Source organism: Ylistrum balloti, unplaced genomic scaffold (genome assembly GCF_031769215.1).
Source record: "Ylistrum balloti isolate Yb309-2 unplaced genomic scaffold, AGI_CSIRO_Ybal_v1 Utg370416, whole genome shotgun sequence".
Classification (NCBI taxonomy): domain Eukaryota; kingdom Metazoa; phylum Mollusca; class Bivalvia; order Pectinida; family Pectinidae; genus Ylistrum; species Ylistrum balloti.
Window position 1 is genome coordinate 2,238,697 of NW_026782282.1, and position 25,507 is coordinate 2,264,203.

At 36.2% G+C, this 25,507-nt stretch overlaps 3 protein-coding genes across 3 annotated transcripts; all 3 read right to left on the reverse strand.

Moving 5' to 3' along the window:
- Nucleotides 1–1,025: 1,025 nt before the first annotated feature.
- LOC132554546 (cyclic AMP-dependent transcription factor ATF-3-like) lies at nucleotides 1,026–7,300 on the reverse strand. Its single transcript, XM_060218871.1, has 4 exons — nucleotides 7,288–7,300; nucleotides 3,315–3,600; nucleotides 2,243–2,350; nucleotides 1,026–1,634 (listed from the first exon to the last, which is right to left on the reverse strand). Exons 2-4 carry the CDS (start codon nucleotides 3,555–3,557, stop codon nucleotides 1,209–1,211), a joined length of 777 nt encoding a protein of 258 aa, XP_060074854.1. The 5' UTR covers nucleotides 3,558–3,600; nucleotides 7,288–7,300; the 3' UTR covers nucleotides 1,026–1,208.
- A 781-nt stretch (nucleotides 7,301–8,081) lies between these two features.
- Nucleotides 8,082–11,623, reverse strand: LOC132554545 (uncharacterized). Its single transcript, XM_060218870.1, has 4 exons — nucleotides 11,466–11,623; nucleotides 10,781–11,012; nucleotides 9,317–9,424; nucleotides 8,082–9,151 (listed from the first exon to the last, which is right to left on the reverse strand). The coding sequence occupies exons 2-4, from the start codon at nucleotides 10,997–10,999 to the stop codon at nucleotides 8,333–8,335; spliced, it is 1,146 nt and encodes a 381-aa protein (XP_060074853.1). The 5' UTR covers nucleotides 11,000–11,012; nucleotides 11,466–11,623; the 3' UTR covers nucleotides 8,082–8,332.
- A 5,390-nt stretch (nucleotides 11,624–17,013) lies between these two features.
- LOC132554592 (protein c-Fos-like) lies at nucleotides 17,014–22,266 on the reverse strand. Its single transcript, XM_060218915.1, has 3 exons — nucleotides 22,045–22,266; nucleotides 20,662–20,769; nucleotides 17,014–18,018 (listed from the first exon to the last, which is right to left on the reverse strand). The coding sequence occupies exons 1-3, from the start codon at nucleotides 22,264–22,266 to the stop codon at nucleotides 17,824–17,826; spliced, it is 525 nt and encodes a 174-aa protein (XP_060074898.1). The 3' UTR covers nucleotides 17,014–17,823.
- Nucleotides 22,267–25,507: the final 3,241 nt, after the last annotated feature.

The window sequence follows — 25,507 nt, forward strand, 5'->3', positions numbered from 1 at the left end:
GAGTTGGTCAGAATTAAAGAAGGAGTCAGCTGACTGAAAGTTAAGGTCACTGGGTCAGAGGTCAAGGTTTAATTTTGTATCTTTTCACGATGCATATTTTGTTATGACATTTTTCAGAGAAAACCCCATCGCCAGGTCTTTCACCGACTCTGTTACTGTCGGTTTGTCACTCATTCGCTCTCAAGTTTGTCCTTCACCTTGCAGGTATTTCAGACATTACTTTGGGACCTGATTGGGTTGGATTTTACTCATATCTGATCTTGCGAGGTCCTGAAGGGCTTACCTTCAAATTATGACACAACGTTTGTAGAATATTCAATGTGAAAATACAGCACGCCTGTACCTAGTCACTTAATATAGACTGGTATATCCATTGTTACTCTTTTACAACTGATTACACATACGCAAAATTTATCTTTTTTAAGAAAGAGAAATCGTCACTTTTTAAGTTCTTATTGAACATCAACTTGACACAAGAGGCAATTAAAAAAAGTTAGAAAAGCAACGTTGCAAGATGGATGTTTGAAAATACTCCTTTACGTTTAGAATCGTCGATATTTGGAATGACCTGTCTGAATCGGTTATTAAATCCAAAACAGTAGAAGAATTTGAAATTAATTTAGGTAATTATTGGAAAAATCGGGAGATAAAATGTAATTACTTAGCCAGTCATAAATCAGTCACCGGAGGCATAACCTAATATACTATGTATTTTATACTGTATACCAGTAATGATATGGATATAGAGGCAATTTAATGCACGCGTCCATAAAATATCCTATTGTATCCTATTGTGTCTTACTGTATTGACATTGTTAAAGCAGATGCCAACAAAAGCTGAGAAATTCTGGAATGAACTTAAGTTTTCTTCATATCATTTATTTTCAAGGTGTATATATATATCTTTTTGGATGACTTTAAAATTACCTTCCAAGGACCTTTACAGAGGATTTTCCTGAGTGTTTTCCATTATTCAAGCAGACGACACCAGAAATAACATTTTGTAAAAATCATCCTGTCCTCAGTGTTTTATTTGAAATGAAAGCACAAGATAGCAAAAGTTTTTTTTAGAATTATTGATTGGGAATATTTATTCCCATAATTTTATGTACAGTTCATTCTCTACATGTGAGTCCGGATGAAGCAATATCAGGCAGGTCAGTAAATACAATTCATTTAGTTTGGACTTCATGTTTGTGAAGGCGGCATCACTCGTTTGTTTGGACTTCCCGGTTTGTGAAGGCAGCATCACTCTTTTTTTTTAATTTCCTGTTTATGAAGGCAACACGTTCTTTTGGACTTCCTGTTGATGGAGTCAACTCCACTTGTTTGATTGTACTTCCTGTTTGTTGAGATGATATCACACTTTTGTTTAGACTTGTGTGAGGAGGCGACACCAATTTCTTTTCTGAACTGCTGGTTTGTGAAGATTCCAACACACATATTGTTGGAGTTCTGGTTCGTGGGGACACTACTTTTATGTGCAGATTTCTGTTTGATGTTGGACATTCTGATATTGTTTCATGGATGCATCCAATGTTTTGTAGTTTGTTCATTATATCTTCTTTTTCCTGCTGTAAGGCATCCCGTGTCCTCCTCAATCTGTTGTTTGCTGCACTGAAAACATTAATTCTCTAAAAAAAAAAAAAAATGGGGAATCATTATTATATATTATTTAATCCGAAAATGTTCGTTAGTCATAGAAAGAATTTTAAGTGGCATCCTCAGACACATTAGTAGTACAATTACATAACAACATCATTGCATCGGAATGGATGTGGTTTGGCAAAATGACAAGGTGACAAGACATTTGGTATGGACAAAAACTTCTATGTGGCTGTAAGACAGTTGCTCTCTGTATTAACATAACTTCCAGAACTGTCCTGCTTTAAATATTTTTCAGAATAATAGGAGTGACAAATCTTTCAGCATTGAAATTAAAAGAGTGCAATCTGCCATATTGACAATGAAAATACTGCCTTGTTGACGGGTAATATGCGGCCTGGTAGAGATATCTTAAAAAAGGCCATTAAATGTTGAATTACACCCTTTATCTGGTGTTTAGATATTAACAAAACTGCACTAAACTCAAACTTGACAAAGATTAGACCTAACTGTCTGTCGGTCATAGATATTAACAAAACTGCACTAAACTCAAACTTGACATAGATAAGACCAAATTGTCTGTCAGTCAGTTAAGTTGACGAGTAATCCTTGTTTGTATGTCTAGATAACCATTTACCTTCCAAAGAACATCCTCTCGTAACATCTCTCGTCGCCTTGCTCGTTGGCTTGATTCAGCGTTTTGTTTTTGTCTCTGCCTCCTTTTCTTTATATCTTCGATGGTCAGCTAGAGGAAATGGTACAACATGAAATGCATGTCTTAAGCCATATCATGCAGTATAATTCATTGTTTGCCTTTACCGTATTTAGAATTGAATTTGTATGAAAAAGGGCTCCTCACTTAATTTGCCTTTGTACAATCTTTGGTCAGATTTTTTTTTTCTGTCTTTGCAGTTTAAAAGTTTATCATATAGACAACTTTTCTATGTTTGCAGTTAAACAGTTTATGAGATAGACAACTTTTCTGTGTTTGCAGTTAAATAGATTATGAGATAGACAACTTTTCTGTGTTTGCAGTTGAATAGATTATGAGATAGACAACTTTTCTGTGTTTGCAGTTAAATAGTTTATGAGATAGACAACTTTTCTGTGTTTGCAGTTAAATAGTTTATGAGATAGACAACTTTTCTGTGTTTGCAGTTAAATAGTTTATGAGATAGACAACTTTTCTGTGTTTGCAGTTAAATAGTTTATGAGATAGACAACTTTTCTGTGTTTGCAGTTAAATAGATTATGAGATAGACAACTTTTCTGTGTTTGCAGTTAAATAGTTTATGAGATAGACAACTTTTCTGTGTTTGCAGTTAAATAGTTTATGAGATAGACAACTTTTCTGTGTTTGCAGTTAAATAGTTTACGAGATAGACAACTTTTCTGTGTTTGCAGTTAAATAGTTTATGAGATAGACAACTTTTCTGTGTTTGCAGTTAAATAGTTTATGAGATAGACAACTTTTCTGTGTTTGCAGTTGAATAGTTTATGAGATAGACAACTTTTCTGTGTTTGCAGTTAAATAGTTTATGAGATAGACAACTTTTCTGTATTTGCAGTTAAATAGTTTATGAGATAGACAACTTTACATACACATAATTTGTATATAATATTTACATATAACCTTCAAACTACAAACTTTTAAATGACAAAAAAATAAAGGTTAGAAATACAAAGCGTTTGACAGTAGTCCTACCAACCTTGTCTTCTTCAGGATTTTTGTTTGTTTCTGTAACCGAAAGTTCGGCTCTGCCCTCTGATAGACGTCTCGCCTGGATCTTAAAACGTAGTTCTTGTTTGAGGAGTGGAGTGACAGTTCCCATTTCTGCACTCTGTATGTAGGCTCGTGTAAGGTCAAATTCTTCTTGGACATTGTTCAGAAATCCCTGATTGTCAGATGGGATGGTGTTGGGATGAATTGTGTATATAGCGCTAGGTGGCATCCGGAGTCCTCTTTGTCGTCCTTATCAGTAAATTCGGCTGATGCTGGAAGTCAATCAAACTTATAAGTTGTTTGTCAATGAAAACTTTTAAAACTAAGGGTATTTTAAAACTGAACTTAACTAACATAAGGTAATACCATTTAAGTTTCATCAGCATCATTACAAAACTCTTGAGAAATTATGTTCAAGAATACATGCACTTTTTAATTTTTAGCTCACCAGGTCCAAAGAACCAGTGGGCTTATGTCATATTACAGTGTCTGTAGTCCATCCTTCCATTGTCCATTCATTTGTCAACTTTTTCTACAAATCATCCTCAGTGAAAGAGAAACCAATTTCGAATAAATGTTGGGTTTCGGGGCCCCCTGAGGCAGGAGTGGGGTGGGGCTGAACATTTGCAATCCTATACAAGAGACTTAGTGGCCTTAACGGTCACCTGAGAAAAGCAATATTGAACATAAAACTTAAAGGGAAAGCAGCTTTCAAGTGTCATGAAAAAGAAATTGTGGCAATGATGATAGTAAGCCAGTGTCAAAACATGCATACATCAACACTGTCATCCTATACTAATAAATCTTACAAAGTTACTTCCAGTGAGAAATAAACAATGTTTATGCTCAAAAATTTTTTCTATACAAATTATAGGAAGAAATGTGAGAGCCATTTTGGTAATTAAAGCACCTTAAGATACTTCCATCCTAGGAGAGTTTGATTCCAACAAACCTGGGTGTTGAGATGAAGATTTTTGAAATTTAAGTCAATTTCACCCCTTTTGGCCCAGCCCATCAGCCCCTGGGGGTCAGTCAGGATCAATTTATTCATATCAATCTATTCATATCATCTAGCTATCATCCTTCATTTATAATTTCAACCAAATTTGAAATATTACCAAGGGAAATTATGCTCAAAAATCTATTTTCCTTATATAAACTTTACCCCCCTCCCCTACACACACAGAGGGAATTGGGGCCATGAAATTCACAATTTTGGTAAACCACCTTAAGATGCTTCTATCCATGAAGAGTGTTTGATCCTACCATATCTGGGTATTGAGAAGATTTTTGAAATTCGAGTAAATTTGACAATGTTGGCCCTGCCCCTCTGGTCCCAGTGGAATGGGGACTATATAATTTACTATTTTGTTTCATCTTAGGCCAGGGAAGGTTTCTCTAAAATCGGTTCAGGTGTTTTTGAGAAGAAGTCGAAAATGCTGGATTAAGGTGGTTGCGGTAGGTCACCATGAGTCTTTGTTGCAGGTGACATAAAAAAAAACCTAATCTTGGGCAAGAATGATTGGATTTTGCCCAAATTTAGTTTGAAGCATTCTTTGGTGAAGGGGGATAAATTTTGTATAAATTGGTTAGTCTCAGACGCTTAGGGACAGAGGAACGGGACTCAAATGGAGGAACAGAGCAAATTATTTGAAATCCTACACCTCCTGTAGGAATGACTGGACAGCTTTCCATCAAGCTGTATGAAAAGCATGACTATTGCAATTTCCCTATTGTGAATTTTCCATTTCTGGATAGCAACACCCCTACATCCCCGTCCTAAGGTATTTACATTTCGCATTTGATTTGATATTCAAGGGCCTGCTCCCATTATCAAGATTGTGTTGTGTAAGAATTCGTCAACTGACAGACAAACTCATTCTAACTAATTAATGAAATCAATTTTGAATTAAACAGTGAGTCTGAGGGCACCTTGGGCCTGATAATTGAGGCTCAACAGGAGTAATAAAGCAAATTCTTTAAAAATCCTACTCCTCCAGTAGGAATGTTTGGATCTTGGCATAAATTTGATATGAAGCATTGTTGGGTGAAGGGGACTCAATTTTGTATAAATGGCGGTTCTCAGTCCCATGGGATGGGTGTTGCCCAATACAGGAAATAAGCAAATTCTAAACAAGAGATCCCAGGGATGTTTTTGGCGCCCATCATGGTTTGATCTTTATTTGCTCTATGAAAGTCTGATCTTTTCCCTACATTGCTCTTCTCTGTTTTTGCTCTTAATGATAAGAAATTTGAACATTCCTTTGCAGAAAAGATTATCTTTATGTGCCAAATCCAAAATGGTCACCTGGAAGCCACTTTGTTTCTTCTTATCAGTCCCAGAATCAAACGAGCACAAGGAGAGACCAAAGGGAACATAAGTATGAATTTTGAGATATATCTATCCAGTACTTCAAAAGAAATAGCGATAACAATCTTTGCTATGCAAAATCCAAGATGGCTGCCTGTCGGCCATTTTGTTTTTCTGATTAATCCAAAACTCAGACAGGCACAAGAAGAGATCAAAGGCATCATGCGTATGAATATTTAGAGAGATCCATTCAGTACTTCTTAAATTATAGGGATGACAATCATTAAGGCTAACTCTAAAATAGCTGCCTGTCGGCCATAGTTTTTCTGAGAAAATCTGAGAAAGATCCATTCAGTACTTCTCAAGAAATAGCGATAACAAACTTTCAAAGTCTAATTCCAAGATGGCTGTCTGTCGGCCATTTTGTTTTTCTGATCGGTTCAAAGTCAAATGGGCACTACTAGGGACCAAGAGAAACCTTATCTGAAATTTAAGAAAGATCCATTAAGAACTTTTCAAGAAATAGTGTTAACAAGCATTGTTTACGAACGGACCACGAACATAGGACGATTTTAATAACCCATCCATCTCATGATGGCGTGCTAAAAACCCTACTCCTCTGTTTGAATAATTGAATTTTGTCTTAATTTGGTCTGAAGCATCCTGAGCAAACTGAAGTCAGCTTTGTTTAAACAGTGGGTCTAGGCCTTTCGAATGGGAGAGCACGACTTATTCTAAGTGATATTGAGCAAATTCTTTACAAATTTTCTGTAGGAATGGCAGCATTCTGTCCAATGTTTTGTTTGAAGTATGAATTGTTTGACTGACCCACTAAAGACAGAGGGATGATACCCAATCGGGAAATATAGTGTGTGCTTGGAATTTAAGAATTCCTTTTCCTCTACTGTGGATGAAGCGATATCAGCCAAACAAAACTGGTTAATTAATACATGCCCGATGGACCTCTTGTTTAGCTCTCCTGCCAGCAGGGCAAGTAACCTGATACTGCGAGATGACATCCGCCCGTTGTCAGCATTTTCCTTAAAAAATACTTCTTAATAACAATGAGACCTAGAGTCGGGATATTGTGCCTGTTAGATATTGGAATTTCAGTTTTAATAATGGTTAAGTAGCAGGGATTGGAACGTGATAAAGACAAGAGGTAACATAATAGGACAAAGGACTGGCAAGTTCATTCATGTCATTATCTTTCGAAATTTCAAAAATATAATTTTTAAGTAGCTTAAAACTTCTGAATGTCCAAGAGATCCAGGTTAATGTAATTTCACTTGTAACATGTTGGTAAGAATGGGATGTATAGATTAACACAGCCTAAAATATCTCTCAACAAAGTCTTTCTATAGAAAATATGGAACTGGTTATCGTTACAGGCCTGTCGGGCCTCTTGTAATGATTCGCCCCTTTGAAGATGACGTCATAGCCGTGGGATGCAGTTTGTGAACATCGCATTCCATTGTTTTTAGGATACTGACAATTAATATGGGCCTTAATTTGACGTGTGCTGGAAAGAACTCATTCCCGGGCCTGTATTAGTGCGACAACACAAATGCAAATATACTGCAACACGTTCTACGTTCGTGCAAGTACAAAATGAAGACATTTCATGGAATTTCTTTCTTAAACTTACCCGATATATGCTTCTTCCTCCATGGATTGCGTTGGTTGTATTTAAAGAAGAGGAAAACACCTTGTTCTAATTTTAGCTTTGTCATATTTAATCTAAACAACGTTTAATGTGGTTTAAATAGAGCCACAGATTATGCCGCAGTTTAAGTTATTTTCCACAGCTAGGGATGTTATCAACCGATTAAATTACCGTTGACAAGCTACCTGTTTATCATTCATTCGAAATAATGCATTTATTCTATTTATGTATAAGGGGTTTTCCGTTTTCAACGCGCACATCTCAAAATAGACTGGTATTCCCGTTCTAAATATAGAACTGATATTTATGGATCCTACTCAGCCTAATACAATGTCTGTTATGTGGCACTAGTACTCGACACACGTGAATGTGATAAAAATTTTGTATGCACATTTTAATTTCTAAACAAAGTTTGTGACATATCTTCCCGTCTCACTATTAGAATATGAATGTGATAAGATTTCATTTTTTCATTTCTAACATTTTGATATAACTTTGTGATATGAGTCAGGAAATAATGTCATGATATTACTTTAATATACATCAGCCATTTTATAATTAATATCTTAAGTATTGGCAAGTCCACATCCTGCGCAACACACGTAACATTCATTGACTGACTGCAGGTTATGTAGCTTGACAAGTTGTCGTAAACAAAAAATAAACACAGTTATAACTTATTTTAATATGTTTAATCAGAGACAATCGGCAAGATTTTACATCGTTTCCTCTCCCTAAGATTTCTGAAATTTGCATGCACCCCCCCCCCCCCCTTAATTAAATACAGGTACAATTAAACGAAAACACTGAAGTTTGTGGAATGCATTCCGGCAGTAGGTTGGAATGATCTTATTTTATGAAATTTCACCGTTTTTTATGTGTCCTTCTGATTTTGGCACATTTTATCGGGTAACAAAAGTCAAATTTAATTTCATCGAGCAAGCTATTGGTGAAGCATTCTGAGTAAACAGGTGACTAAGTGTTAAGTGTCTTAATTAACGGACACCGTAGGTCGCAATTTATGTAACTAAACTTTTGTGCCATCACTTAACAAAAAGTCAAGCCCTTGTAACACAGCGTTGGTCTGTTGGTAGGGAAAATCTAACACTTCTGTGTCCTCCTGAAGCTTACAGTCTATATATAACACCACATCCTGTATCTTATCGCCTTGATGTAATTCTACTTCCTGTATGAATTGGTCCTGCTGTAAATCCTGTAACGCCTTATTTGCCTTTATGTCATCATTCGGTTGTAACGTAAAGTTCGACTGTGCTTCAGGAATTTGCTGTAATACGTGGTTTGCAGTATTACCGCTTGGCAGCATGAAGGTGTTCGCCTGGACTTCCGCCAGTATTTCATAACATTCTGTCTGTAACTCCGCATCCTTCTGAACGTCGCAATGTTCTGTCTGTAATTCCACGTCCTTCCGTACGTCGCAATATTCTGTCTGTAACTCTACGTCCTTCCGTGCGTCGAAAGATTCTGTCTGTAATTCCATGTCATGTATTTTTGCGCACTGTTCTAGCCAGTTTACAACGTTGTTATGCTGTAACCTTGCACTGTGATCATTTTCCTGCTGTAACTCTGAGTTCCATTCCATCCTTTCATTTTCCTGTAACTCTGCGATGTTTGGTTGTATGACGTTATTCTTTACGAACAAAGCTTTTTCTGCCTGATGTACCTTCATCAAGTCTGGCAGGAGACTGAACAAATCTTCTTCTCCAAAGTCTGATCGACTCGCCCACTCCTGCTTCAATATTTTTTTTGCTAACAAACTTTTCCATTGTGTAAGTTTGTGAAATTGGGCCCAAAGCTGCTTGTTCCTCTCCTTCAGCATGCCTAACTCCTGAAAGGAACATTTAACAAATAAGTACAAACGAGTACAATGTTCACGATAAGCCATGAAAAATACAAAATCATTATCAATGTTGCTATATCATTAAAACCCTCAAGGTTATAATTTTAAATGAGAACTATTTTACTGGCCGAGAGTAAGTCGTCGCACACGTACCTTTACGCAATTCGTTTGGTTTTCTTTCTTTTTCTCTCTACATCTCTTGGCCGAGTGTCGGTTGTGACGTTTCCGGAGTTCAACTTTCTCCAGTTCCATCTTGGTCAACTGAAAAAAGGTAAATCATTAAACATTGTTACGCTGGAACTACATTTTAAAAAAGTTCGACATTTTAACGGTTAGATCGATACTAATCAAACCTGTATTATAGATTAACAACTGTCCTATATCACAGGTTAACAACTGTCCTACATCACAGGTTGACAACTGTCCTACATCAAAGGTTAACAACTATCCTACATCACAGGTTAACAACTGTCCTACATCACAGGTTGACAGGTTAACACAACTATCCTACATCACCAGGTTAACAACTGTACATCACAGGTATTACACAGGTTAACAGGTTAACAACTGTCCTACATCACAGGTTAACAACTGTCCTGTATTACAGGTTAACAACTGTCCTGTATTACAGGTTAACAACTGTCCTACATCACAGGTTGACAACTATCCTATACACAGGTTGACAACTGTCCTACATCACCGGTTAACATCACCGGTTAACAACTGTCCTACATCACAGGTTAACAACTGTCCTGTATTACAGGTTAACTGTCCTATATCACAGGTTAACAACTGTCCTACATCACAGGTTAACAACTGTCCTACATCACAGGTTGACAACTGTCCTACATCACAGGTTGACAACTGTCCTACATCACCGGTTAACAACTGTCCTACATCACCGGTTAACAACTGTCCTACATCACAGGTTAACAACTGTCCTGTATTACAGGTTGACAACTGTCCTGTATTACAGGTTAACAACTGTCCTGTATTACAGCTTGACAACTATCCTATACACAGGTTAACAACTGTCCTGTATTACAGGTTGACAATTTTGCTACATTTGAAACAATCCTGCGATAAAATCTAAATTCTGTCCTGAAAAAAGCAACGTGTTTGAAAGTTTATTTGTCACCGATTTTACGTCAATCAATCCAATATGGTTGTCTATTGAGTATAAAGTTTCTTTTTTTTCAATACGATACATATAATTAGTGTTCCGATTCATTGCAGTAAAACATTACTATTTATACTAGCATGCGAACTGTGTACACGTGGCTGATCTGAGTAGCGAGAAAGGACCTAGTAGTTAATTAGCATACAAGATTATAACAATCACACATGTTAGTTTGTCTGGGAGCCAGTTTGAAACCTTAATATAAAGCTAACTGATCTGACACTTGTCAGGTAACTTTGTAACTGATCAGTGGTTTGGTTAGTTGGGTAAAAATGTTTTGCCTAATTTAAAGGTGGCCTATCAGCGAGTTTTCACCGTGTTAAAAATAGTATAAAACTGGATCTCAATATCATTAAATATATTTGTTTATAAAAAGTAAACTTTTTGACAAATCTAGAAATTGAAATTAGTGATATTTACTGACGTTACAAACTTACTGGATATTTCTTTTCCTCGTCAAATTGCACCTGTAGTTCCGGTTGACCCTCCGACATGCGCCTGTTCTGAATTTTAAGACGCAGTTCTTGTTTTAATAAAGGCAGACAAGAACCTGTCTGGAAGAACTCCGAATATGCTTTCGCAAACAACGGCGTCTCCTCTCCAAACTTTTCAACATCTGACGGTAAACGGACAGGATTATCACTGACGGTGGCCATCTTTGGGAAAAAGCTGAAATTCAAAAGAGCAAAGACTGTTATGAACACATCACATCCATCATCAGAGCTTGCAAGCCACTCATTCCAAAGTATGTCGAGATTTCCCGACGCTACTTCATTAGTGTAATTGACACCCAGAGAGCTGACCTGGGCATGCTTAAAATTCAAATGTACAATATTTCAATAACGCCTACCAAATTTACCAAGGAAATAAAATTCTTTCCAATATGTTTTTCAGCCTAAAAAAAACCAAAACTGATATCGATAAAAAGACATTTTGGGTATGTGTCTAAAAGCAGAGACGTATATAACACACACGTCTCTGCTAAAAGTCATTGATCTACTGGGAAAAGTCGCTATACATACACAGACGTCTGATAAAATGTTTCGTGTTCTTTATAAACATCAACACACAGAAGACTGAAAAAAGCACACACAAAAGTAGTAATTTTATATCAATATTTACCTTGTACTTTTGACAAGTTCTTGTGAGCTGGCTCGTCCTACTGGTTCTCTGGAGGCACACGTCTGCTATGAACCGCACCCTCGTGGCGAGCCGACACCGAGCAAAGAATGGACGTGACGTGTAGCGGATATCCGAGGTTATTCCCAATATGTGACTGACACCTATTTTTAATCACAGCGTGTAAATTTTCACTACAATTTCAGCCTGCGTATGACTTTTCTGAAGTAGTCGGACTGTTATATTCTGACAAGGGGAAGCCCGCCAAGGCTATTTATAACAGGTGTTTTCCTATTTCTATTTTTAGACCACTATTTATACATCTGTCGTATGGCGACTAAAGGTAGCACACACGTACGTGGTATAATATTTTATCTGGCTAGCTGCCAGACTAGATCTCTATAACACCACACTACTCGTAGTAGGACACAAGCGGATAACTTAATTGACAATTATTGTATCCTAAGGATTTACTTACAGTATATTCTATATACAATTAGCCCCCTGTGTTCCAGATGTGAAATACCACAAAGATTATTTTCTATATTCAATTACCTTCAACAAACTACAAGCCCGAGTTTCCTCTAACCCAAGCACCATAAGTTAGACATTTTGAGATTTGTGCATAGCCACATATTATATCTAATCTTCCCTTCAATGAAAACTTTGGTATGTATAAATTGTCCTTTTATTCTTCAAAATAATAATTGATGTCAGTGGTACAGACGGTCACCCCAAAACGGTTCAAAATAGTTTAAACTGGATGGCAGTTACCGTTATGTACAATTTACATTTGCATTACACGTATAACGTAATTCATGTAATCTTGCTTTATTAACGAGATAATTTCTGTAATATGTTACAAGAAGAAAGACAGCATTATAACTCTGGTGATCGTTAATGTCCCTTGAGTACCTCTCCTTTCATAAAACCGTTGTTTAGAATTACACGTGTTTCCGATCTTTTTAAACCCGGCCTGTCTTCACGGCACTTAACCGTCTCATATTTCATCACAATATACCGTATGCTGTCAGTAGTAACCTCGGGTCGAGGTGCGTGTACCACGCTCCCTTCCCACGGCGATTTGTATTTCTAGTGAAGCGAACTAGTCTTTGCTGCCGTAATTGTGTCCTTCTACAGGACACTTTGCTATAATTGATCTGAATGGCACGCGACGCACCTCCCGTATTTTGTACGGAGAGGCAGCCACCAGCTTCTTCAAAGTACCTCCACCTCAAATGATTTTCAAATGAAATAAGTAAACAAACTGTTGAACTAATTTTCACTAGAGACGACATGATTCTTAATTTGTGATTTCTTTATCATGTCGTGACGTTAGGATCTTTATCTTGTCGTGATGTAAGGATCTTTATCATGTCGTGACGTTAGGATCTTTATCATGTCGTGATGTAAGGATCTTTATCATGTCGTGATGTAAGGATCTCTATCATGTCGTGATGTAAGGATCTTTATCATGTTGTGGCGTTAGGATCTTTATCATGTCGTGATGTAAGGATCTTTATCATGTCGTGATGTAAGGATCTTTATCATGTCGTGATGTAAGGATCTCTATCATGTTGTGATGTAAGGATCTTTATCATGTCGTGACGTTAGGATCTTTATCATGTCGTGATGTAAGGATCTCTATCATGTCGTGATGTAAGGATCTTTATCATGTCGTGACGTTAGGATCTTTATCATGTCGTGATGTAAGGATCTCTATCATGTCGTGATGTAAGGATCTTTATCATGTTGTGATGTAAGGATCTTTATCATGTCGTGACGTTAGGATCTTTATCATGTCGTGATGTAAGGATCTTTATCATGTCGTGATGTAAGGATCTTTATCATGTCGTGACGTTAGGATCTTTATCATGTCGTGATGTAAGGATCTCTATCATGTCGTGATGTAAGGATCTTTATCATGTCGTGATGTAAGGATCTTTATCATGTCGTGATGTAAGGATCTTTATCATGTCGTGATGTAAGGATCTTTATCATGTCGTGACGGATCTTTATCGTCGTGACGTTAGGATCTTTATCATGTCGTGATGTAAGGATCTTTATCATGTCGTGATGTAAGGATCTTTATCATGTCGTGATGTAAGGATCTTTATCATGTCGTGACGTTAGGATCTTTATCATGTCGTGATGTAAGGATCTCTATCATGTCGTGATGTAAGGATCTTTATCATGTCGTGATGTAAGGATCTTTATCATGTCGTGACGTTAGGATCTTTATCATGTCGTGGCGTTAGGATCTTTATCATGTCGTGGCGTTAGGATCTTTATCATGTCGTGGCGTTAGGATCTCTATCATGTCGTGATGTAAGGATCTTTATCATGTCGTGATGTAAGGATCTTTATCATGTCGTGATGTAAGGATCTTTATCATGTCGTGATGTAAGGATCTTTATCATGTTGTGATGTAAGGATCTTTATCATGTTGTGGTGTTAGGATTTTTATCATGTCGTGACGTTAGGATCTTTATCATGTCGTGATGTAAGGATCTTTATCATGTCGTGATGTTAGGATCTTTATCATGTTGTGGCGTTAGGATCTTTATCATGTCGTGATGTAAGGATCTTTATCATGTCGTGATGTAAGGATCTTTATCATGTTGTGATGTAAGGATCTTTATCATGTCGTGATGTAAGGATCTTTATCATGTCGTGATGTAAGGATCTTTATCATGTTGTGATGTAAGGATCTTTATCATGTCGTGATGTAAGAATCTTTATCATGTTGTGATGTAAGGATCTTTATCATGTCGTGACGTTAGGATCTTTATCGTCGTGATGTAAGGATCTTTATCATGTCGTGATGTAAGGATCTTTATCATGTCGTGATGTAAGGATCTTTATCATGTCGTGATGTAAGGATCTTTATCATGTAGTGATGTAAGGATCTTTATCATGTCGTGATGTAAGGATCTTTATCATGTTGTGATGTAAGGATCTTTATCATGTCGTGATGTAAGGATCTTTATCATGTCGTGGCGTTAGGATCTTTATCATGTTGTGATGTAAGGATCTTTATCATGTTGTGATGTAAGGATTTTTATCATGTGATGTAAGCATCTTAATCATGTCGTGGCGTTAGGATCTTTATCGTCGTGATGTAAGGATCTTTATCATGTTGTGATGTAAGGATCTTTATCATGTCGTGACGTTAGGATCTTTATCGTCGTGATGTAAGGATCTTTATCATGTCGTGGCGTTAGGATCTTTATCATGTTGTGATGTAAGGATCTTTATCTTGTTGTGATGTAAGGATCTTTATCATGTCGTGATGTAAGGATCTTTATCATGTTGTGATGTAAGGATCTTTATCATGTTGTGATGTAAGGATTTTTATCGTGTCATGACGTTTGAGTCTCTCATGTCGTTACGTTCGGGTCTACATCACGTGACGTTAGGATCTTTATCGTCGTGATGTAAGGATCTTTATCACAGTGCTGTATTGTTATCAGTATGATAACACCCTCTATCACATGATTGCCGCTTGTGTCGCGGGATCTTCATGTGTGACGCTTTCTGCAATATGTAACAAAATGGTATATTTGACATATGAATTTCATAATGACGTCATCGGAGGAAGACATGCTCGCTAATGTCGATTTTCCATTGGTCGAATAAAAGGTCGTTTACACAAGTGTTTGAAAATATATCGAAGTTTTCTTTATAAGCAGGGTATCATGTTTCGTTTCTACTTGGAGTTCGAACATTCGTAATGAGTTTCATTAATCTATGAATAGCAGTATACGCTATATAATATACACAGTATGGACGTCTTCAAGCGATCAATTAAAAAACTCTCATGCGCGGTACTTGGTCTACAACATGGAAGAGGTACTTTGTCTACAACATGGAGATAGTGATCTTACTGGTAATTTAGACCACGTTTGAAGCTCGCGTGATGAATTATTCGATTTACTGAAATTAGGTCTGTTTGTACAAAAAGTTGTCATTGAATTTCTCTGAAGGGGATAGGGTGAAACCTGTTCACAACCGTGATTACACAACTGAACGATATACGTGGTAGTTAATGGTTTCGATAGAATAAAAGAAAGATACGGAGGACTTGGTTCATATGGTTGTATCTTAAGTTTTTGTTCTGGGAACACGTTGGAAATACTGGAAATGAACAATTCTACCCCCACCCCCGTAAACACACACGCACACACACACACACACACACACACACACACAGACGCACACGCACACACACACGCACACACAAATTTAGTGTCAATAAAATATAAATTCTTTTTTCATTAATTTGTATCGGAATTAGAATTTTACTCAATTTTTATTCATAATACAGAATTCAATCTCATTGTGTTTACAATGAATCCGGGAAAAATAGGAATTGAACAAAAATGAACGTTTTTAGAACACATTTATTGATGACGTAAACAGCAAATAAAATAAAATGGAAATATATACTAGATACGCATGCTATTTGTCGCCGACATCTCAAACGCGCAAATTTAATTGTACATACAAAACAAATGTTAAGCATATTTACAATACATATCCTTCGCCAGTATTATGCCTTGACCTATAAGAACCTCAGGTGATAAACTGACGCCCCTATTCCCGACCCTCGATAAAAACTATTGTTATATGATGCACTTAAATTATTTCAATAAAACATATCAACTAAAACATAACAGCTGGGATTGCTTTTTTAGACAGTTATGGTAGTAGTGTATGCCAAGGTGAAATTTACGTCATAAAAGTTATAAATAATTATGTCTTTTTGTAATGCAGAGTTATCTGCTCTTGTGTGACAATCAACACTTGATAGCAAGAACAGATAACTCTGTATTACTTTAAAAATTTGCACACGCTTGCCTTTTTTCCCTTTTTGTGATTCAAGTTCATTATTTGTTTAATGAAATAATGTCACAGATATTACGCTTTTTAATTTGAGATAATGTTATCTTAACCGGTATTCATGTAATGTATTTCTGTGCGGCATTAAACGTTTAAAACGTCAGCGATATTACAATATCATTTCTGTTATCATTCTCTAGAATGAAAATAAAATAAAAAATAAGAAAACGAGAAATTCAAACAAATATCAATTTCATACTATGATTGAAATCGCGTATTCTGAGTTTAAAGCACATCGACGATAAGACAAAAAAGGTTACATATGCTAAAGCCCATCTTCTCTGGGGTTTTTTCCAAACAAACGAAACGAAATATTTTGTATTTTGTATTGCTGAAATTATTGGTATCCAATCCCTCCTCCGTTTCGTATTTTCGAGGTGGCGTTCATATAACAATTGTTCACCAATAAAGGACGAACGCACTCCAGGGGAAATCTATATACTCTTTTTAATATATACGTAGAGGTTGACTGAGCTGTTGATACTCTGAGCTGGAGGATGACGTCTTGTTTTTGAATGAATACTGTCCTTCATCTACTTACATGTATATATTCATATTGTTTTATTATGAATTCTTATGGAATATCAAAATTAAAGTAATTCTTATGGAATATCAAAATGAAAATAAGAAAAGTGAATGAAGGTGTATATTATACTTGTTCAAAGAAAATTGTTTTTCTACACAGAATTAATCTATATTTATCAAGTTTCTACATTTAGAAGTATATGGGTTTTTCCCGATGATCGAAAATAGATGCATTCGTGGAAAAGCGTGTCTTTTTATCTTTTGTACCAAAGAAATAAATTGATCCTTATAGAGATGCCAGTGCAGAAAAAACGCCGATAGGTTGGCAGCATTAATTCGTTAAGTCAAACAAGAAACGTAAACACGTAAACAAGCAAACAACAGAAACACCACCAGGATTCGGATACGGCGGTCTGTGGAATAAAAGTACAGAAATTGTCACTAAAAACACTAAAACACCAAACTAACACTACTCCACTGCCGTAGATCCAATATATCGGAATCCAAAACATCACTAATTTAAACTGGATTTACTGTCAGTATTCGCTAAAATACTTCACCCGTGCACCAGCTTCATTTAGTTTTATTATTGACTACGTGTCACACAGCCTCCAGCTAGGATTTTACAAGCAGAATGAAGATTGACAGTATCGAGGTATGGTGTTAGCGATACACAATTGCAAACATGCCCTGTATGAGAAAAAGAGACAGCTGTTTGTTTTACTGGATGTCGTGAGAGCACCCCCATCCACCTCAGAGACTGCGTGAAATGACAAATCGACGTTAGAACTGTGTTTCTTGTGATTCTAAGGGTGTCGTGTTGATTCAATCAAAGCTGTAGATGCACAAAAACAAAAACGAAGCTTTGAGGGAGGCAATAAATGTCGAAAGATGACGTAATTTAGAACGACCACCAACGGTGACAATTTCATATTTAATTAATATTCCCACTAACAGACACGGTGTCTGACGTTTGGCGTTTGGCGTCTTGTTGAAGGCGTTTCACTTCCGCCGATTTACATCGGATGAGATGATCAGCAAACCTTAGGCGTAGCTTCTGCTCAAAATTCTGGAGATTGGTGACGTAGTTCTTCCATTTCTGATTTTCTTTCTCTAGTGATGTAATCGTCTAAAATAAACATCACTAATTAACAAACGACTGTAGAAACAAGTATCACTAATTACCGAACAGATATAGAAATAAGTATCACTAATTACAGAACAGATATAGAAATAAGTATCACTAATTACAGAACAGATGCAGAAATAAGTATCACTAATTACCGAACAGTTGTAGAAATAAGCATCACTAATTACAGAACAGATGTAGAAATAAGTATCACTAATTACCGAACAGATATAGAAATAAGCACCACTAATTACCAAACAGATATAGAAATAAGCACCACTAATTACCGAACAGATATAGAAATAAGTATCACTAATTACCGAACAGATATAGAAATAAGCATCACTAATTACCGAACAGATATAGAAATAAGTATCACTAATTACCGAACAGATATAGAAATAAGCACCACTAATTACCAAACAGATATAGAAATAAGCACCACTAATTACCGAACAGATATAGAAATAAGTATCACTAATTACCGAACAGATATAGAAATAAGCATCACTAATTACCGAACAGATATAGAAATAAGCACCACTAATTACCGAACAGATATAGAAATAAGTATCACTAATTACCGAACAGATGTAGAAATAAGTATCACTAATTACCGAACAGATATAGAAATAAGCACCACTAATTACCGAACAGATATAGAAATAAGTATCACTAATTACCGAACAGATATAGAAATAAGCACCACTAATTACCGAACAAATATAGAAATAAGTATCACTAATTACCGAACAGATATAGAAATAAGTATCACTAATTACCGAACAGATATAGAAATAAGCACCACTAATTACCGAACAGATATAGAAATAAGTATCACTAATTACCGAACAGATGTAGAAATAAGTATCACTAATTACCGAACAGATATAGAAATAAGCACCACTAATTACCGAACAGATATAGAAATAAGTATCACTAATTACCGAACAGATATAGAAATAAGTATCACTAATTACCGAACAGATATAGAAATAAGTATCACTAATTACCGAACAGATGTAGAAATAAGTATCACTAATTACCGAACAGATATAGAAATAAGCACCACTAATTACCGAACAGATATAGAAATAAGTATCACTAATTACCGAACAGATATAGAAATAAGCACCACTAATTACCGAACAGATGTAGAAATAAGTATCACTAATTACCGAACAGATGTAGAAATAAGCACCACTAATTACCGAACAGTTGTAGAAATAAGCATCACTAATTACAGAACAGATGTAGAAATAAGTATCACTAATTACCGAACAGATATAGAAATAAGCACCACTAATTACCAAACAGATATAGAAATAAGCACCACTAATTACCGAACAGATATAGAAATAAGTATCACTAATTACCGAACAGATATAGAAATAAGCATCACTAATTACCGAACAGATATAGAAATAAGCACCACTAATTACCGAACAGATATAGAAATAAGTATCACTAATTACCGAACAGATGTAGAAATAAGTATCACTAATTACCGAACAGATGTAGAAATAAGTATCACTAATTACCGAACAGATATAGAAATAAGCACCACTAATTACCGAACAGATATAGAAATAAGTATCACTAATTACCGAACAGATATAGAAATAAGCACCACTAATTACCGAACAGATATAGAAATAAGTATCACTAATTACCGAACAGATATAGAAATAAGTATCACTAATTACCGAACAAATATAGAAATAAGTATCACTAATTACAGAACAGATATAGAAACAAGCATCACTAATTACCGAACAGATGTAGAAATAAGCATCACTAATTACAGAACAGATATAGCAATAAGTATCACTAATTACCGAACAGATGTAGCAATAAGTATCACTAATTACCGAACAGATATAGCAATAAGTATCACTAATTACATAACAGATATAGAAACAAGCATCACTAATTACAGAACAGATATAGTAATAAGTATCACTAATTACCGAACAGATGTAGCAATAAGTATCACTAATTACCGAACAGATGTAGCAATAAGTATCACCAATTACCGAACAGATATAGAAATAAGCATCACCAATTACCGAACAGATATAGAAATAAGCATCACCAATTACCGAACAGTTGAAGAAATAAGCATCACTAATTACCGAACAGATATAGAAATAAGTATCACTAATTACAGAACAGATGCATAAATAAACATCACCAATTACCGAACAGTTGTAGAAATAAGCATCACTAATTACGGAACAGATGTAGAAACAAGCATCACTAATTACGGAACAGATATAGAAACAAGCATCACTAATTACAGAACAGATATAGTAATAAGTATCACTAATTACAGAACAGATATAGTAATAAGTATCACTAATTACCGAACAGATGTAGAAATAAGCTTCACTAATTACGGAACAGTTGTAGTAATAAACATTACCAATTAACAGTTGTAGCAATAAATATCATTTATTACCGAACAGTTGTAGAAGTTAATGATTTGAGTGAGTTAGGTCTGACGAAATCGATTTAATATTGCACAAATTTACCTCATGATGAGTTGGTATGGCATTATAAGATGTGATATGAATTACCATAACCTTGTAAAACGTGCCTAAGTTTACAAGAACCAGTTAAAAGAATTAATGTTGTCCTCACTTCTTCCAGTTCCTGCTCTTGTTGTTTCCTTTTCACGCGACTCTCGTGTGCCGACTTCCGGTTCCGGGCCTTTCTTGACTCGCGTTTCTCAATTTCCTCTGGTCTCATCTGGAACACAAAGAGTGTATGTCAACAATCCGCGCACACTTTACATTACACATATGTACTTGATCTACTTCTCATTCACGAATGTAAAGTTTCAAACCATCGTACATGCGTTTATGATGTTTAAGTCGAGTTTAAACCTTAATTAGCCTCATGTAGCTGAACGGCTTTCTATTTACGAAGTGTATTATAGAGTAACATAAACATTGTACTAACAAACTTCCGTGTGAATTTTTTCTTTACATACGCTGTTTAGTAAGGGTTCTTAGCTTAAAGCGAGTTTTCTTTTTGTTTTGGTTCAAATCGCTCTGAATCCGTGGCTTGTTATTGCTATTTCTTGAGAAGTACTAGATAGATCTTTCTCAAATTGCATATGTTGGTTCCCCTTGGTTCCTCGTTGTGCTTGTTTGATTTTGGGACTGATAAAAAACCCCACCAAAAAGCCGACAGGCAGCCATCTTGGATTTTTCAATGAAGTTAGTTATAGCTATTTCTTGAAAAATATGAGCTGCATCCCTCTTAAATGTCACGTGTAGGTTCCCCTTGACCCCTAGTTGTGCCCATTTAATTTTGGGTCTGATAAAAAAAACCAAAATGGCTACCAGGCGGCTATCTTGGATTTTGACTTTGAAAGTTTGTTATCGCTATTTCTTAAGAAGTACTGAATTGATGTCTCTCAAATTTCATACGTATGTTCCCGCTGGTCTGTCCGTGTGCACGTTTGATTTTGGGACTGACCAGAAGAAACAAAATGGCTTCCAGGCGGCCATTTTGGATTTGGCAGATAAGAGAAAAGAAGTGAAAAGGCTCCCACTTTCAAAGAGCATACAAAGATAAAACAGTGGTGGGCACAAATATCCCTCTGCGATCTCTTGTCAACGAAGTCAGTGTGCTGTATCTGACTTCCCATTAACGAAGTTCAGTGTGGAGTGACTTACAAACTAAATTCAGTACGGATTAACTTGATAAATAAGTTTAGTATGGAGTAAATTATTTCTCAATAACGAGGCTTTATGTCGAGTATCTGACCTCTTAACAGAGTTTGGTGTGGAGTAATTTTTCTTGCTAACGACAATCAGCGTGGAGAATCTTACTTCGTATTAACGAAGTTAAGTGTGGAGTTTCTTACTTCGTATTAACAAAGTTAAGTGTGGAGTATCTTACTTCGTGATTATAAAGTTTTGTATTAATCCTATTTTAATGGGGTTCTTGTAATCCCTGTTTATATAGGGTTACCATGCGAGATAATCTCGAATTTACAAAATACTAGCAACTTACTTCGTATTCCTTTGGTTTTTCAAATTTCACCTCGATATCTTCAAGTCCTTCTGACTGACGTCGTTTTCGGATTTTTTCGCGAAGATCAAATTTCGCCTGCCCATGTCTGATGGTCTTTTGTAACTCGTCATCAAACAGTAATATAGGCTGGGTGATTTCCAAAAGTTCGGTGTTCGGAGAACCTAATTGAAACTCGCCCACTGCAGAAGGCACTGAAACCATCATGGTCGAGCAATAACGCCGTCAGACGGGTGTGTGTGAATGTTATAGAACGGAGGATACAGTTAGCACAATAATTGTATAATCACAATTGTTTTTAATCCATAGGTGTTCGTTTTGTCGATGCATTTATTTGCCATGCGAGAAAACATCAAAAACCTGGGTCTCAAACTAAAAAAATCACAATGGCCGCAGATATGTAACCTGTCAAACTAAACTTTGTTTACTAACAATAGCACGCTTGTTTGTTGATGTGGAAATCCTCAGTATTCAATCCAATCATGCATGATTTGTTCGGGCGTTTCGGAAAAATTCCATAGCTCCCGGGAGGCACCTGTCGGTGACGCCTTGCTTGGATATCTTTGTCTGTGCACAGTATTTTTTAACAATTCACAAATGGTGGTGTGGATCGTTTCTTATACCAGGAAGTGCGTCCAACCTGCCAGAATATCAGAAAATATATGCAACGTTACATCAATAGGAAACGAAAGTAGGCCTAGCTCAATGGCAGTACTTGATACGTGACGGTGGATCAATACGATGGCCTGTTATTCTCCCAGCTTTAGAGTATGAAAGTGATATTTCCGTATTACGATATGTCCGATGTTGCATACAGTTTCACGTACTTTATATTCGGGTGAAACGACGAGAAAAAAAATTCTTTAAACTAATAAGTTTTGCTTCTGTTTCAACATTCTTCCCGTGTTGAAATACATGTCGGCTTGGCATGCCTCGATATGATAAAAGTAGGATTAAGCTTTTCTTGGAAAAAGTCTCGAGTTGAATCCAAATACGGGCGCATTCCAACGAGCCTTTGATTTAATATGACAGTAGCAGTATTGTTCGCTGCTATTATCAATATCTGAACAAGGCGTTATTACCGACTGTAGGCTTACATATATGTTTATATCATATACACTGGCATAAACGTGGTTTTACCAAGTGAAGTATTTTGTTAGTGTTAAGCCCTTTTAAAAGGCCCTGGAAATATACCTAAGAGCATATTTGCATAAATGTAATATTTACTCACGTTTGTGAAAATATTTATGCGTCCGCATGTTAAACAGGCATCAGTAGTGAATCTAATATTTTATTATGAAATAACAAACATACGTCACACTGTTTAAATTTTTCATGCAACACGAGGCCCATACTGCCTGTAAAGCTGATCTGGTTTTACTTTAACTAGCCTAAATATTTTACCACGTGGCCCCGCTCCTTTGTCTGAAAAAAGTGGGGTGGCGATTTCTTTCTTCCGATGACGCTTCAGACCGGGATTCGAAAAGATTCGAAAGAATTTGCTTTATTTCGCCCTTTGGGAGAATTCTAGGTTGATGCAGAAAATGCTTGTATTTTTAAACATCTGTATCGTTCTGCATTACATGAGTGGAATACATGAGGAAGGTTGCAGGGAGAGGACGTTGCAGAAGAAAGCAATGAGGATGGTCATGTAAACGATGGCGACCCAAGAGAAATCCAATGTACCCGAATGATTCAGGATAACAATGGAGCGTCACTGTCAAATTATCATTTTCAAGTCATCAGCTCACGTATATGCTTTGGCGTACGTCAAAGTCCTTGTGCAATAATGATAATTAACTTCAGCTGCCATATATTACATATTTCAAAGTTGCATCACTTTTGCAGAGAAAAATAATTTCAATGTATGAATACAGCGAGACCATCATTTACACAAACTTAGTTCGCGTTCACCCTAGAATACTTCATTCCAAACTGGAACTCCCTACAGAATAAGAATATTAAAGAATTTGCTTCATTGGGCTCGGTCCAGTGGAGTGGTTTATACAAAATTGAGTCGCCTTCCCTAAGGATGCTTCTGACAAAATTTTGTCAAAATCTGCTGTCTTTCACCACTAGCAGCTAATGTCCTAGTTTATACAAAAAAGTGATAGACTCATGCCGGACACTGCCATTTGGGCCATGCGAGCTAATGATGTAAAGGGTGATTGGAGGAAGGGGTAGGAGGTGAGGGGGGAATCAAATATAAGAGGCCTGGTGAGGCTGCATCTCATTAAGCATTCATGTCCCTGGAAAAATGTATCTCATAAAAAAACCGACTGATTGTTTTCAGAGGTCATTGGTTATCAGTCACGTGATCAAACTCCAAACAAGGTCCTTCTTAACTAGTTAATCAGAAGTATGACCCCTATAAACTTCATAATTGGTCAAATGTCCATCCCTCCATCCCCCACCAACTAAACGTTAGCAGCACACAAGGCCAGAATGCTTAATATCACCGACTGTATATAATCATTCTTGGCTTTGAAAGTGTTTCAACTAGTTTGATTCTGTAACTATTTAAAGATCGATAAGTTTAACAAACATTGTAGTACTAAGTGTCACCAATATACAGTGTGCAAGCTATGTAAGTTTTAAAAAAATGGGTTAGGGTTAGGGGAGAAAGTTGACCTCTATGGTCTTTACTCATGATATTGTTTTCCTAATATTCTTGTGTGTGCAGCAGTACAACAGTGTACCTTATAAATGACTAAAAAAATGTTGGATAGGAGGGACTTAGAAAATGATATTTGATGAAACAGATATTTCACGATTCAACTAGACCTCAAACTTGATGCACACATTATCTTCAACTGTTGGAGTATATTCTAAAACCTCCCTATGGACATAGGCGATGCTTTAGAATACCTGCAAATATTGATTGGGTTAAGTAAGGATGGCCTCCAAATCATCAAATACCTTCATGCCACTACCTGTTTAGAATCAGTGACTACAGAAGTATTTGAAGAGAGTGTTAGTATAAAATTGGACCCATTAAACCAATGACCACCAATATATCAGGTATACAACTTGACACATCAAACCATGACAAAACCAAATCTGCTGAGAGGTTCTACAGACACAATGTAAATGTACTATTTTTCACTTCAAAAGTGGCTTTGAGTGTGACCTTTGACCTTCAAACTATCAATGACCACACAAATTTAACAAGAATTTGATATTACTTTCTGCTATGGTGTAAATCTGATATTCAGAAGACAAACTGTTTACTAATTGAAATATGTTGAAAACATATTACACTCTACATGTCTGGTTTTAAGTAAGACTACAAGAGATGGTAAAATTGTCAGACAGCTTTATGTCGAAAAAAAACACTGGACACAAACAAGGAAAACAACCGCTTTATACAAAAAAAGCAGTGTTTGATACTGAATCCCACAGGAGGACGAGTGTAATAAATAGCAGTGTTTGATACTGAATCCCA

What these genes read in the sequence shown, in the direction of transcription:
- LOC132554546 (XM_060218871.1), bottom strand. Translation starts at nt 3,557, where the DNA reads ATGCCACCTAGCGCTATATACACAATTCATCCCAACACCATCCCATCT. An exon ending in AAAATCCTGAAGAAGACAAG is followed by an intron (nt 2,351 to 3,314) that starts GTTGGTAGGACT and finishes CATTTCCTCTAG; the next exon opens with CTGACCATCGAAGATATAAA. An exon ending in GAGAGGATGTTCTTTGGAAG is followed by an intron (nt 1,635 to 2,242) that starts GTAAATGGTTAT and finishes TTTTTTTTTTAG; the next exon opens with AGAATTAATGTTTTCAGTGC.
- LOC132554545 (XM_060218870.1), bottom strand. Translation starts at nt 10,999, where the DNA reads ATGGCCACCGTCAGTGATAATCCTGTCCGTTTACCGTCAGATGTTGAA. An exon ending in ACGAGGAAAAGAAATATCCA is followed by an intron (nt 9,425 to 10,780) that starts GTAAGTTTGTAA and finishes ACCTTTTTTCAG; the next exon opens with TTGACCAAGATGGAACTGGA. An exon ending in ACCAAACGAATTGCGTAAAG is followed by an intron (nt 9,152 to 9,316) that starts GTACGTGTGCGA and finishes TGTTCCTTTCAG; the next exon opens with GAGTTAGGCATGCTGAAGGA.
- LOC132554592 (XM_060218915.1), bottom strand. Translation starts at nt 22,266, where the DNA reads ATGGTTTCAGTGCCTTCTGCAGTGGGCGAGTTTCAATTAGGTTCTCCG. An exon ending in AAAAACCAAAGGAATACGAA is followed by an intron (nt 20,770 to 22,044) that starts GTAAGTTGCTAG and finishes TTTGTGTTCCAG; the next exon opens with ATGAGACCAGAGGAAATTGA. An exon ending in AAGAGCAGGAACTGGAAGAA is followed by an intron (nt 18,019 to 20,661) that starts GTGAGGACAACA and finishes TGTTTATTTTAG; the next exon opens with ACGATTACATCACTAGAGAA.